Source organism: Ursus arctos, unplaced genomic scaffold, assembly GCF_023065955.2.
Source record: "Ursus arctos isolate Adak ecotype North America unplaced genomic scaffold, UrsArc2.0 scaffold_2, whole genome shotgun sequence".
NCBI lineage: Eukaryota > Metazoa > Chordata > Mammalia > Carnivora > Ursidae > Ursus > Ursus arctos.
Genome location: NW_026622874.1, coordinates 77,168,491 through 77,182,615, shown reverse-complemented (window position 1 = coordinate 77,182,615; position 14,125 = coordinate 77,168,491). Strand labels below are relative to the sequence as shown.

Below are 14,125 nucleotides of genomic sequence, written 5' to 3'. Positions count from 1 at the left end.
AGACTTTTTGTGTGCCTGGAGGAAACAGCTTTACCCAGAAATTAAATATTATAAGACCGCACTGTAGTCCCCATAATTTTTTTGCCTTCGTATTTTATGCAGAAAAATCCCAGGACCTTGGCTGAAGTTCTATTTGCAGTATTAACCAGAATTAAAATGACTTTATCACCATGTTTTTCTCCCAATGTCTTGGTTCGTTGAGAATTCATGCTGATTATCTGTTTTAAACCGCTGGCCTGGAGGTTGATAAACTGATCACTTGGGATGACATTTTTTCCCCCTATAGATCAAATTGGCAAAGAATTAAAAGACTTGTCCTGTGCTAGTGCAGAGAGGTGTGAACTCATTTTCTGGAGAATAATTTGGTACTAGGTATCAGCGTGTGTGTGTGTGTGTGTGTGTGTGTGTGTGCGTGTGTTAGAAGATCCATAACATAACATTTACCATTTTAGCCATTTTTTTTAAGTGTACAGTTCAGTGGCATTAAGTACATTCACATGTTATGGAACTATCACCAACATCCATCTCCAGGACTTTTTTCACCTCCCCATACTGAAACTCCTTACTTGTTAAACGTTTAATAGCAAGCCATCCTCCCCACCCCCTTTTCTCTCTAGCCTCTGGGAACGCCCATTCTACTTATTATTTTTGTGAATCTGACTGCTCTAGGTACCTCATAAGAGTGGAATCACTATTTGTCTTTTTGTGACTGGCTTATTTCATTTAGCATAATATCCTCAAAGTTTATCTACCTCGTAGCATGTGTCAGAAAATCTCTCCTTTTTAAAGTTGAATAATATTCCATTCTAAGTATATCTGACTTTTTGTTTACCTATTCCTCTGTTGATGGACACTGGGTTGCTTCCACCCTTTGGCTATTATGAATGGTGCTGCTAGGAACATGGGTGTGCAAATACCTATTCAAGCCTCTGCTTTCAATGTTTTTTGGTGTATGCACAGAAATGGAATTGCTGCATTGTATGATAATTCTATTTTTAATTTTTTAGGAATCCCCATAGTGTTCTCCACAGCGGCCACACCATTTTACCCTCCCACCAACAGCATGCAAGGATTTTAACTTCTTAACTAAGGGATGTGAAAGGGTATCTCATTATGGTTTTGATTTGCATTAGTGATGTTGAGCATCTTTTTGTGTGTTTATTGGCCATTTGTATACCTTCTTTGGGGAAATGTTTTCACAAGTCCTTTGTCCATTTTTTAAACAGATTTTTTGTCATTGAATTGCGGAAGTTCTTTATATATTAATGATATTAACCCCTCATCATATATATGATTCGTAAATGTTTTCTCTTATTCCATGGGTTGACTTTTTACTTTGTTGATAGAATCCTTTGATTCACAAATATTTTAAGTTTTGATGTATCCCCATTCATCTATTTTTTCTTTTGTTGCCTCTGCTTTGGGTATCATATTCAGAAAAAAAAATCAGTGCCAAATCCAATATTATGAAGCTTTTGCCTTATGTTTTATGCTAACAATCTTATAGTTTCACCTCTTAGATTTAGATGTTTGATCTATTTTGAGTTAATTTTTATATGGTATAAACTAAGTATCCAACTTCATTCTTTGCATATGGCTATCCAGTGTTCCCAACACTATTGTTGAAAAGACTGTTCTTTTCCCGTTGAATGATGTCTGCATAATTGCTGTAATTCATACGTTCATATCTGCAAAGGTTTACTTTGGGGGTCTCTATTTCATTGGTTTCTAGGTCTTTATGCCAATACCACTCTGTTTTGATTATTATAGCTTTGTAGTAAGTTTTGATATTTATTTAAATTACTTAGATCTTATTTAAATTACTTAAAATTATTTAAGTTACTTAAAATTTAAATTTAAGTGGCCGTATGTGTCTAGTACTTTCTGTATCGGACTTTTAAAGCTGAAACAAGAAGACAGAGATATTTCAAGCCTGCAGTTTGACTACCTATCATATTTTTCTTCTTCCCATTCTATGTAAACTCCAGAATTCACATTCAATCTCTACTGTTCACACTAGGGATAGTGAACATAATTGCCTATATGTAAATTTCCATTGAATGAAGCAAGGGAAATGAACTTGTGGAAGGAATTGGTGGGGAAAATATGTCCAGACTCTTGAATTCTTTAGAGTACTTAATACTACCTTTTGGGGGAAAATGGTTATCTTCCCCCCCCAAAACATACAGATTTTGTACTCAATAAATCTTAAACTAAGAGGTGTGAATGCAGGGGAATTGTGACAACTCAGAACTCTAATCAGAACTCTAATCATGTCTTACATTTATTTATACAGTACTCTATAATTCACAGACATTATCACCACTTATCTTTAAGCTTACTTAGTGGATGAAAAAATTGAGGTTTAGGAAGGCTGAATACATTCCAGACCTAATTAATGGCAGACCTAGCCTTTGAAAGCAACTTCAGAGTCGGCTTTTGTGAAAGATGAAAGTGAATTCATTCACTCAACCTATGTTTATTGAGCATCTACTGCGCATCAACACCGTTGTAGGTTCTGAGGATCAATGGTATACTCCCAACCAACCAAAACAGCAAGATCTCATCTATTTCGTTCGGCAGTCCCATTGGCTAGTACGGTAGATAAAGGTCCCAGCTTCGCATGCTCTTCACCTTTCTCAAGTAACCTTCCCTCCTATTCTTCTTTTTCTCCCCTCCGCACCCCCTCCACCCCCACCATTATTCTTATTGCAGCACCGGGCTCTTTCTCTTCATAGCGCTGATTGTTTTTCCAAGTGGCAAGTTTGATTCCTGCCTGACTTTCCCCTTTTACCCCAAGTTAAGCTCCAACGGGGCGGGGACTTTGTCTCCTCTGTTCATCACTGTATCTCCATCCGTTTCAGAGTGCCTGGCACATAATGTTGCTAGGGAATATTTGTTCACCAACTGGGTGTCAAGACAAGAACATTTCTTCGGAAGCTAGGGTCCTACGTCTGGCCCCGCAAGCTAGACCACGCCCTGGGGATTCCCATAGCCACGCCCCTCCTCTGTCCCTGGAAGGAATGAAAGGAGACCAGCCTGGCCCCGCCCCCGCCGCTGACGCAGGCTCACGTGACGCGCGCCGGCGCTCGCTGTTTCCGGAAGTCGCCGCCGAGGTCTCCGCCGCTGCTACCTCCGCTGTTGGAGCGGTCCCTGCGGAACTTTGCGAGTAGAACGGCTGAGGCGGGCCCGGGCGGGGCGCTCTGCAGAATGGAGATAATCAGGAGCAGTGCGTGTCCTCCGTGCACCTCCCCGAGCCCCACGGCCCCCCTCACCCGGCCTGCTAGGCCCAGAGCAGGGCCGGTTTGCTTGACGGGGCCTGGGGCTGAGGCACCCCCTCAGGGGTTTGCTTCCCCTTAAGTCTGTGAGCTTTTGGGGGCCCTGTCCCTCTCTATCCCGTGCATCCCTAGGGGCCTTGTCCTCCTGCCCGGGCATCCCCCAGGGCCGTGTGCCTCTGTGTCCCGTGTGCTTCTGTGGCCCGAGCATCCCCCGCGGCTTGCCCTTCTAAGGCCCGTGCACCTGCTGGGGACTTGACCCCCTCCAACCGTGCACCCCTCGGGGACTTGATACTCTCCGTCTTCTTTATCCTTCTAGGACTTGTTCATCTCCTGCCCGAGGTCTCAGGATCTCCCAGCCCTTCTTTCCTCTCCCGTTAGGAGCTCTTGGGCAGGAAGCCAGGCCACCGTTTCTGAGCCTCTTCTCGGTTTCTCCGCAGATTTTAAGAGTAATCTTCACAAAGTGTACCAGGCCATAGAAGAGGCCGACTTCTTCGCCATCGATGGGGAGTTTTCAGGTATCCCTCGCTTTCAAGCTGGGGGCTAGCAATACATAGCTAAGGCTCCTCCTGACCCCCTGCCCGCTGGCCGCCCCTCCCTATTTATGGCCTTGGGTGTTGTAGGAATCTCTGTTTCCTCTTACACGTTTAAAGGGCCTGGAAGAGGTGCCGTGGGTTCGGGCTCTGAGGGTTACAGATCGAGATCATGGTTGTGGTGCCGCTTACCACTGTGACATGCACGTGGTAGGGTTAAGGTCAGGCTTTTTTTGTGTGTATGGTAAAATACGCATAACATAAAATTTACTATATTAACCCTCTTGAAGTGGTTTTTATAGCTCAGTGGCATTAAGCACATTCACATCATCGTGCATCCATCTCCAGAACTTTTTCGTTTTCCCAAAATGAAGCTGTCAGTTGGACAGTAACTCTCCATTTTTCCCTCCCCACTGCCTCTGTCTCTATGAATTTGACTATTCTAGGCTCTTCCTGTAAGTGGGATCATAGAATATTTTTCCTTTGTGATTGACTCTAGGGTCAGGCTCTTGCAAGTAAATGAAGGCATTTCTTTCTGCCTTAGTGAAAGTGTTCATTGCCTACCTCAGCATGGGTGTGTATATGTGTGTAAAACTTTTATCAACATGATTGGCAAAGTTTTTTTTTCCTTTGGGTAGAAAACTAGTTTCTGAGTTGTTGAAGTCAGTATGAACAATTGCTGTAGATATTCACCTTTGCTACTTGATTTTATGTGTCTAAAAAACTTCAGCCCTTTTTGAAGGAATCCATGCTCAGTTCAATATAATACTTACCTTTAAGCCTGAAGTTTCTAGTTGGAGTCACTTCTCTGGGAAGCTAAGTTTTCACGAGAAATAATTTTGGTCTTTGACCTTCAAAATTCCTTTGTTGGGTAAATATTACTCCAAACTGTTGATCAAGACTGGTACTCTAACAATAAGATTACTGCAGGATTCCTAGATGTCTTATGCATTAATCCTTTTGAAAGCAACAAAACTTAATCATAGAGATTGCTTTCTTAAATCATTATTGTGTTTTGAAACCTGTTTTAGGCACTACACTACCTGTCATCCAATTAAAGCATTCATCTAAATTCATTATTACAGTGTTTAGCTTGGTGTCAAGTGAAATTAATTCTTGTTTTGAAAAAGTGAAGTAAGGAGCACTTCTGATTAATCTTAATTTACAAGAATATGGAATTACATGCCATTGACTAGTTGACTGATGTTTTTACATGACTATTAAGAAAACGTTTATTTCTTAAAATTAGGAATCAGTGATGGACCTTCAGTCACTGCATTGACAAATGGTTTTGACACTCCAGAAGAAAGGTATCAGAAGCTTAAAAAGGTAAGTGGATGTGCTCGAACATCTTTTGGTCTTCCTTACATTGAATTATGAAGAAATGTTATCATTAAACTTGCATGTTAACTTCTCTAACCCCGCTGTGAAATGATATTTTAGTGATGTTAAAAATAACAGCAAAAATAATTGTTTGCTGGAAAATATTTTGGGGAAGGTTTAGTATTTTCAGTGTTAATTTGATTTGTAGGGAATACGATGTGGTTATTTTATGATTTGGAAATAGGCCCAATATGATGCTGTGGTTGGTGGATAGGTGCTTAATTGGGAAAAGTATTAAGAAGCATATGTAAATTAATAATGCTTCTGATACATAATGTGTAATCTGTTGTAATTGGAAGTATTCTGCTAAAAGTCAAATTGAGTAGTTAGAAAGCCCATCTGATTGAGAGTATTCTTGCTCACGTCAAATATACAGCACTGATTTGACAAGTGTTTTGTTTCCCTTTTCCAGCATTCCATGGACTTTTTGCTGTTTCAGTTTGGCCTTTGCACTTTTAAGTATGACCACACAGATTCAAAGTAGGTTGTTTTAATAAGCGGTGGATTTCTTTTTTCCTGGTGTAATATAGCCCACTAAGTCTCCTTTTGTCTTCTCTCCTGCAGGTACATAACAAAGTCATTTAACTTCTATGTGTTCCCAAAACCCTTCAATAGATCCTCACCAGATGTCAAGTTTGTTTGTCAGGTTGGTAGCATAACTGATTTTCTTCTGTTATGAAGTGCTGATGGGGCAGTGCAGAAATGTGGAATCAGAACTTTCTTTTTAAAATTTGGTTCTGCCACCACCTTTGGGTTTTTAGCAAACCATTTCACGTCTTTCAGTTTTAGGGCGGCAAATTTAAGACACTGCTCTTTTCCTCTCTCCGTTAGAATCGGGGTAAGAGCACGAGACAGGCAGATCGAAACCAGAACGCGGAGTTTATTATTAGCAAAGCTGACTTTGGGAATATGGCTTGGTAATGTGTTTCTGTTTGGGATTTTTAATATCTTACCCCTGATTTGAACCTACAGATCAGGTCCTTCAGGCTTCTTCCCAACCCATTCTCTTTGTACTCATCTCCAAGGTTAGAGCTTTATTCTCTAGAGGAACAGAGTATGTGTGTATCCTGTTTAAAAAGAGAGAACCCAGAAGGGGCTAAAGTCATATGCTCAGTTCTGTTTTCATCGTTCCCCAGTGAAGAAAGAGTCCACAGTTTCCTCCTGAGGAGGAGAGGTCATACTTTATGAGCCAAGGTGAGGATTCAGGGAGGTTGCCCTTTAGCACATCGCCTTTAGAGCTGTAGCTCATCTGGTAGACCTCAGTAAATATCAGTTTCTTCTTTCTATTCTCTTAATAATCTGTTATAAAGGATATGGAGGGTGTGAATAAGTGGTGTAGTGTATGGATACGTGATTAGAGACAAGGGATGATCTTTTTTTCCCGTATAATCTTGTGTCCTCGCTTCTCTCTCAGCAAAGTTAGCTCATTTGAGTCTTGCCATCCTTCCCTTCTGCATGTAAGTAGTAATGCAGTTAAGAAAGCCTGGAGGGTAGGCTTCTGAGTGACTGAGCCTTGCCAGATTCTTTCTGTAATAAGGCAAGTGAAATTACAAGTTAATCATATGCCTGGGCTGAAGAGGAAAGGTGAAGGTAATTTTGGTTTTGTAACCTGGTTCCTTAAATTAACAAGTAGGCCTTTATTCTGCATTCAGTTAATAGCTATTTACCAATTACCTTAGTAGGCGATACTAATCGTATTTGTAGATTCTCACTGAGAAAAAAATAGGCTCTGTCTGGCAATTTGTGTGGATAAAGTTTTCCAGCAATACCAGGAGAAGACAGAAATGTAAGTGGGTTGCATGACATTAGCTGGGCATCAGTTGGGCAAAAGCAGACATTGGCAATGAGACACCTTAGGGATGAGGCTTTGTTCTAAATACAAACACAAGTACAGATACTCTAGGTACGTACTGGAAGCGGGTCAGAAGAACTCTTACTGTCGTACACAAGCTATTCTGTGGTCACACCTGGAATACTTAATGCAATTCTAGTTGCCAGCCACCATTTAAAAAACAAACAAAAAAAGATATAGATTTGAACAGGCCAGAGACTCATGTCTAAAATGGACAATGAGGGGCGCCTGGGTGGCTCAGTCGGTTAAGCGTCTGATTCTTGATTTCGGCTCAGGTCATGATCTCAGGGTCATGAGATAGAGCCCCAAGTCAGGCTCCACACTCAGCGTGGAGTCTGCTTGTCCCTTTCCCTCTGCTCCCCGCCTCCCTCCCCAACTCACATACACTGTGCTTGCGTGCTCTCTGGCTCTCTCTCAAATAAATAAAAAAATAAAATCTTAACAGAGTACAATAAAATGGACAGTGGGATAAACGTTACAATTTTTTTTTTTTGGTCTGGAAAAGCAAAGTCAGAGAAAAGGATTAGACTTAGTATGTAAACTTGTGAATTGTGTGGATAAGGTGAATGATAGTATCTTTGAATTTTGTTTTGTTTTGTTTTGTTTTCCATCCAAGGTGGTTTCTGTTTTGTTTAAAATTCTAGGACTGTTGGGACGCCTGGGTGACTCAGTCGGTTAAGCATTTGCCTTCAGCTCAGGTCATGATCCCAGGGTCCTGGGATCAAGTCCCACATCAGGCTTCAATCCCACATCGGACTCCTTGCTCAGCAGGGAGCCTGCTTCTCCCTCTACCTGGCGCTCCCCCTGCTGTGCACATGCTCTCTCTCTCTGACAAATATAATCGTAAAAAAAATAAAATTCTAGGACTGCAGCAGAGTTGGATCTTACAAGGAGGTGAGCATCTAAAGTCAGAGAGTGGGGCAAAAATTGTGTCTAGGCAAAAATCACTCTTGGAAAGCTCTTATCACCCTTAAAACAGGGTTGAGGAGTAGAGCAACGTAATAGGCTCTTTGAAAAATCAGTGTCTGTACACACAGTGAGATGCTTACACACTAGGCAGGGTATGGAAGAATGGGCCGACTAAGAACCACACATACTCCCAGGGAGTGTACCCATCCAGTGGGATGGGAGGCATTTACATTACTTAAAAAAATTTTTTTGAGTACAGTTGATAAATAATATTACATTAGTTTCAGGTGTACAACATAGTGATTCAACATCTCTGTATGTCATGCTGTGCTCACAAGTGTAGCTACCACCTGTCACCGTACAAAGACTGTTAACATATTATTGATTGTGTTCCCTGTGCTGTACCTTTTGATCCTATGACTTACTCATTCCATGACTAGCAGCCTGTACCTTCCACGTCCTTCACCCATTTTGCCCATCCCCTTCCCTCTTTCCCCTCTGGCAACCATAAGTCTGTTCTCTGTATTTTAGGCATTTACATTGTTTTTATCTTTTTCTTCTCTTTTTTTCTAGCTGAGCATCAGATGTTGACTTTATTGAAGTTAATACATAAATGATTGTGAAATATCAAAACATTCCTGCTATTTGTAGAGTAAATGAGTTTTTTTAATACCCTCTTCCCTGTGCCACCTCCTTCCCCATTTCACTTCTTTTTCCTAACCTTTTTTTAAAGATTGTATTTCTTTCTTTCTTTCTTTCTTTCTTTCTTTCTTTCTTTCTTTCTGAGAGTGAGTGGGCGAGAGAGAGCACACAAGCAGGGAGAAGGGGCAGAGGGAGAGGGAGAAGCACACTCCTTGCTGAGCAGGGAGCCCGATGCAGGACTCAAGACCAGGATCCTGAGGTTATGACCTGAGCTGAAGGCAGATGCTTAAGTGACTGAGTTATCCAGGCAACCCTCCTTTTTCCTGACTTTTATATACTTGTATACATACACAGATTTCCTTTACTTACGATGGTGGCAAGTCCCAATAAACCCATTGTAAGTTGAAAACATTGTAAATCAAAACTGCTTTTAATACCCCTGACCTGCAGAACCTCGTAGAGTAGCCTACCCTACCTTAAACATGCTCCGAACACTTAAATTAGCCTGCTGTTGGGCAAAATTATCTAACACAAAGCCTATTTTGTAATATAATGTTAAAAATCTCGTGTCATTTATTGAATACCATATAGAAAGTGAAACATAGGATGGTCGTATGGGTGCGGCACCTGGCTGACTCAGTCTGGAGCATGCAAGTCTTGATCTCTGGGTTGTGAGTTTGAGCCCCATGATGGGTTAAAAATGACATCTTTAAGATGGTTGTATGGGTACAGAATGGTCGTAAGCACTTGTGTTTACCTGGTTGGGTGGGAGCTCCCACTGCCCAGCATCATGAGAGAATATTGTACTGAACAGATCACTAGCCCAGAAAAGATCCAAATTCAAAATTCGAAGTATTGTTTCTACTGAATGTGTATTCTTTTGCACCACTGTGAAGTGGAAAAATCCTAAATTGAACCATTATTAAGTCGGGGACCATCTATATCCCAAGGTCTACCCACGTATATCTAACTTTACCTTTTTTTTTTTTTTTTTAAAGATTTTATTTATTTGACGGAGAGAGAGAGACAGCCAGCGAGAGAGGGAACACAAGCAGGGGGAGTGGGAGAGGAAGAAGCAGGCTCCCAGTGGAGGAGCCTGATATGGGGCTCGATCCCAGGACCCTGGGATCACGCCCTGAGCCGAAAGCAGGTGCTTAATGACTGGACACCCAGGCGCCCCTAACTTTACTTTTTTAAAAAAATATATGCGGAATCCTGATACTCCTATTTTATGTAACATGTATTTTCCACTCAACATAGTTTCTTCATATTTCACAGTGTGGCTGTATGTAATTTATTTAATTGGGATTTAGAAGTTTTCCAAAGGTTCCTTTTTCTTTTTCTTTTTTTTGAGAGAGAGCAGGGGAAAGGTCAGAGGGAGAGGGAGAGAGAATCCTAAGCAGGCTCTGCGCCTAGCACGGAGCCTGACACGGGGCTGCATCTCACGACCCTGAGATCATGACCTGAGCCAAAACCAAGAGTCAGATGCTAAACCAACTGAGCCCCCAGATGCCCCAGCGGTTCCCTATTTTAACAATGTTAGTTAACATTCATGTATAGTGTATCTTGGTGTATATGTGGGATTTTTTTTTTTTTAAAGCTCTGTGTCCAATGAGGGACTCCAACTCGGGACCTTCAGATCAAGAGTTGTATGCTCTACTGACTGAGCCAGCCAGGTGCCACATATATGTAGGAATATTTTTATAGGATGTTTGAAAAATATTTTATTATTTATTTGAGAGAGAGAGAGAGAGCACGTGTGCGTGCGCTTGCACACGCGTGCACACATGAGTGGGGGGAGGAGCAGAGGGAGAAGGAGAAGCAGGGCAGGAAGCCGATGTCGGGCTCTATCCCAGGACCTCGGGATCATGGCCTGAGCCAAAGGCAGACGCTTAACCCACTGAGCCACCCAGGTGCCTCTATAGGATTTTTTATAGATTTCCTAGAAGGGGAATTGCTGACTCATCAGGCATATGCATTTGAAATTTTGATAGCTGCGTGAAATTGTTCTCCCAAGTAGCTATGCAGCTGTGCTCATTTTTTGAATCCTGAAAATGGTACATTTAGGACGAATCAAAGGTAATGGATACTAAGGCCAAATAGATTTTGTAGGGTCAAGGATTTTTTTAAATTACGGTAAGAAACACATAACAAGATTCACCATTTTAAGTAGTTTTCTTTTGTTTTGTTAAGATTTTATTTATTTGGGAGAGAGAAAGAATGAGCAGGGGGGAGGAGCAGAGGGAGAGGGAGAAGCAGACTTCCCGCTGAGCAGGGAGCCCCAATGTGGGTCTTGATCCTAGGATCCTGGGATCATGACCTGAGCCGAAGGCCGATTAACTGACTGAGCCACCCAGGCACCCCTAAGATAGTCTTTTTTACATCCTCACATGTTTTAAAAAGAATTTGTGTTGGCTAATAAAGATAAATACCGTATTTACCTTTTAACACAACACTTAAAGAATGAGTAAAGGAAAAATTGGAAGAGAAGAAAAATGAAGATGTGCTTAGTTTGGTGTGATTCGAACACAGAATTTGTGCCAAAGAAAGTCTCCGCTGTTTGTCTCTGCGTCTCTTAGCAGCTAAGAGGGGGGAGACAAACACACCTCTGTGGCACATAGGATCAGAACAAAGCAGGGTTCAGAATACCTTTCCTTACCATAAAGAAATCACGAATGCAGAAACCCTTGCTTTGGCTACATGTCGGAAGTGAATACCATCATGAGTGTCATGGGACTGGTACAACGTCCCTCATCCGGGCTGATGGTATCCTGTCAAAGTACAGTTCAGGAAAGGTAGTTCTATGAGGAACCAGATCGGAATGACTCGGGTGTGTCACCCTCTCATGTTCAGACTTAAAACAAGAGATTAGAGTAGCTACGGTCAGATTTCCTGCTCTTCAGTCACATCGAGTCAAGAACTTTGTGATTTGCCATTCGTGTGTACCATGTATGGTGGTATTTTCTTAATGTTTTCATTTAAACTGCTGTATTTTGGCTCGCTCTAGGTTTGAGGTATGTTTGTGTAATCGGTCTTGTTACTGGGATCTTTTCTCTATTTTGGATCTTGAACGTAAAGACCAGCCTATGAAGATTTTGGGTTTTTCAGAATCAACCTTGGGATGGATGTTGATGTGTTACAACTTGCACGTGTGAGCTACTTTAAACTTGAACTGGTGGTGAGAGACTATCAGTACATTTTATTTCTTTTTATAGTTTCTTCCTCAGTACAGTGTTCAGGAGTTTTCTGCATTTTGGGAGAATATGTGTTTACCCGTCATATTTTTCTTAAATATTGTGAAACAAAGGGTATTTGTTTTATAAACTCTAAAAGAGAAGAGCCCGGATAGTTGAAATGAAAGGGTTATTTGTCAGCCTTGGAGTAGAAATCCTAATTTTCTGACCTTTGGCATGCTATTTTCTTGTCTGTCTGCTTTTGTTTACACGTGTGAATTACCTCTCTACTTCTGTTCACTTATCTGCCACCAACTGTATATTCTGTTCCCTCTTGTTTCAGAGCTCAAGCATTGACTTTCTAGCAAGCCAAGGATTTGATTTTAATAAAGTTTTCCGCAATGGTAAGATGATATGTGGCTTATCCTTAAAGCTTGTAAATTCGGATTTGGTTGAGAATGATCTTTTTGTGCCTGCCAGACAAAATTTCAGAGTCTGAGATAAGAATTTTTAAAAACTTTAGCCTAGTCTACCATGAACCGAATGGGAAGAGTAGACCCTACTTCATTTCGCTCTAACAAGGCCTCACCAACTCCTGATCTTACTGATTGGGGTTTATTCTCTTACTGGTGTGACTCCGTGATCCTAACAGGCCCCCTGTGGGGAGTCACTGCCCTGTTTTCTTCCAGTGAGACAAGCGGCAGAGTACTTTAAAAAGTAGCTGTATGCTAGTAATGTTCTAATGAAAAACTCCCTTTTTTCAAGCGGTGCTTGTTATGTACTTGGAGACAGTTTCTCATGGGAGGGAAAAAGTCTGCGTAGACAGCACGGTCAGGACAGCTAACTAACTGGGTGGTGTGACAGGTGGGTGGACACCTCGAGGAAAGGGACTGCATCTCATTCATTTCAAATCCTCGGTGGATAGCGTGAGTCCTCTTCCGTGTCAGGGAAGTGATCCTAATATTCATGAGTGAACATTGGGCGTTAAAGTCCCCACGAGAGTGCTTTTCCTTCCTTTATTTCCTGAAGAGTGTTTCCGTGCGGTTTTAAGCACCTGCTGCTGTAAGGTCAGTAACTACTTTTAATTATCCTCACAAATTGTATTCTTTTCCACTGTGAAGGCTGAATTATTGAGTGAGTTCAGAAGGGAGATTTTTTCCAAATGTACTGGAACATAGACTTAAAAAATTCTCTCCCCCCTCAGCAGGATTGTCTTGCGAGCCCTTTAGAAACTGTGCCATGGTGTTTTTTCATTGCCTCACTGGTGCTTCATTTTCATTTTTATCGATGATTTTGGTTTTTGGAAATACTAAAAAAAAAGAATTTTGGAGCCCAGACCTCTTAACATTATGCACGAGCCGGCTGGGCAACACCATCTGGGTGTTGCACAGTTTTTTTCCTTTTGGTTCATGCTTGACTCTGAAAGCCATTATAAAATACAAATTCCAAGGGGCACCTGGGTGGCTCAGTTGGTTAAGTGTCCAACTCTTGATCTCAGGGTCATGAGTTCAAGCCCCGCATTGGGCTCCATGATGGGTGTGGAGCCTACTTTAAAAAATAAAATAAATTAAATACGAATTGCAAGTGTAGTTAGAGCACTATATTGAAATAAGTGTAGAAATCTTTCGAAGGAACTACTTTAACCAGCTTCTCTGGATGTATAGTTTCTAGCCTGATGGTTTTATTTTCACAAAAGGAGAGAAACAGCCAAGTTGGAGTATGCCTCATTCTCCTTGTTCTATAGCCAGACCTTAAAATATTTTCATCACAACTGAATCAGGACTCCCAGGACATCTATCATGACCAGACTCTTGTCCCCACGCCGTTGCTGGTACTTTCTCAATATGATCTAGACCCTCCCTTCTCTTCTTTATCAGTTCTTTCCACTTGGCTCCGTAAATGCTGGACCCTTCTCTCCTGACAGTCTTCTTGGAAGTGCCTTTCATTTCCTGGCCTGGAATGGAACTGGGTGACTCCTCTTTTGCTCCCCTGCCCCTGCAGCCCTCTGGAACTCAGGTGGTTTTACCTCTCTCATTTTGTCTGTCCAGGCAGGCGTCCATAGGTTTCCTTGTTCCCTGTGCTGCTTGCGAGCCTCTTGGATTCCCTCTGCCCTGGAGCCACTGTTGGCAGGGATGTGTCACTCCTCTTTCTGCCAATTTCATGGGTGTGGCATTTAGGACAGCCTTGGCTTTGGCTTACTGTCTTCTCTCTACTCCTACCTCCCTCCTCATTGTGGGTGACATCAGCATCCATGGGGACAACGAGCAAACGCTCTTTGTTTCTTGACCAGGCGTGCAGTGGTCTTTGCTTGTACGTCCCTTTAGTCATCTCAGTCCTCTACCCATCACGGGTCTTATC

General features: G+C 41.9%; 1 protein-coding gene across 9 annotated transcripts in view; it reads left to right on the top strand.

The window, feature by feature from the left end:
- The first annotated feature begins 3,070 nt into the window (after positions 1–3,070).
- Positions 3,071–14,125, top strand: part of PARN (poly(A)-specific ribonuclease) — a 233,377-nt gene continuing 222,322 nt past the window's right edge. For 5 of the 9 annotated variants that reach the window (XM_057315728.1, XM_057315726.1, XM_057315729.1 and 2 more), the window contains exons 1-6: positions 3,081–3,229; positions 3,716–3,793; positions 5,058–5,137; positions 5,604–5,671; positions 5,756–5,837; positions 12,111–12,171. In XM_057315728.1, coding sequence (XP_057171711.1) covers positions 3,211–3,229; positions 3,716–3,793; positions 5,058–5,137; positions 5,604–5,671; positions 5,756–5,837; positions 12,111–12,171 — 388 coding nt within the window. In that variant the 5' untranslated portion in view covers positions 3,081–3,210. Of the gene's footprint in view, positions 3,230–3,715; positions 3,794–5,057; positions 5,138–5,603; positions 5,672–5,755; positions 5,838–12,110; positions 12,172–14,125 lie in introns of all 9 variants that reach the window. The other 4 variants (XM_026520293.4, XM_057315725.1, XM_057315731.1 and 1 more) reach the window with 3 other exon arrangements.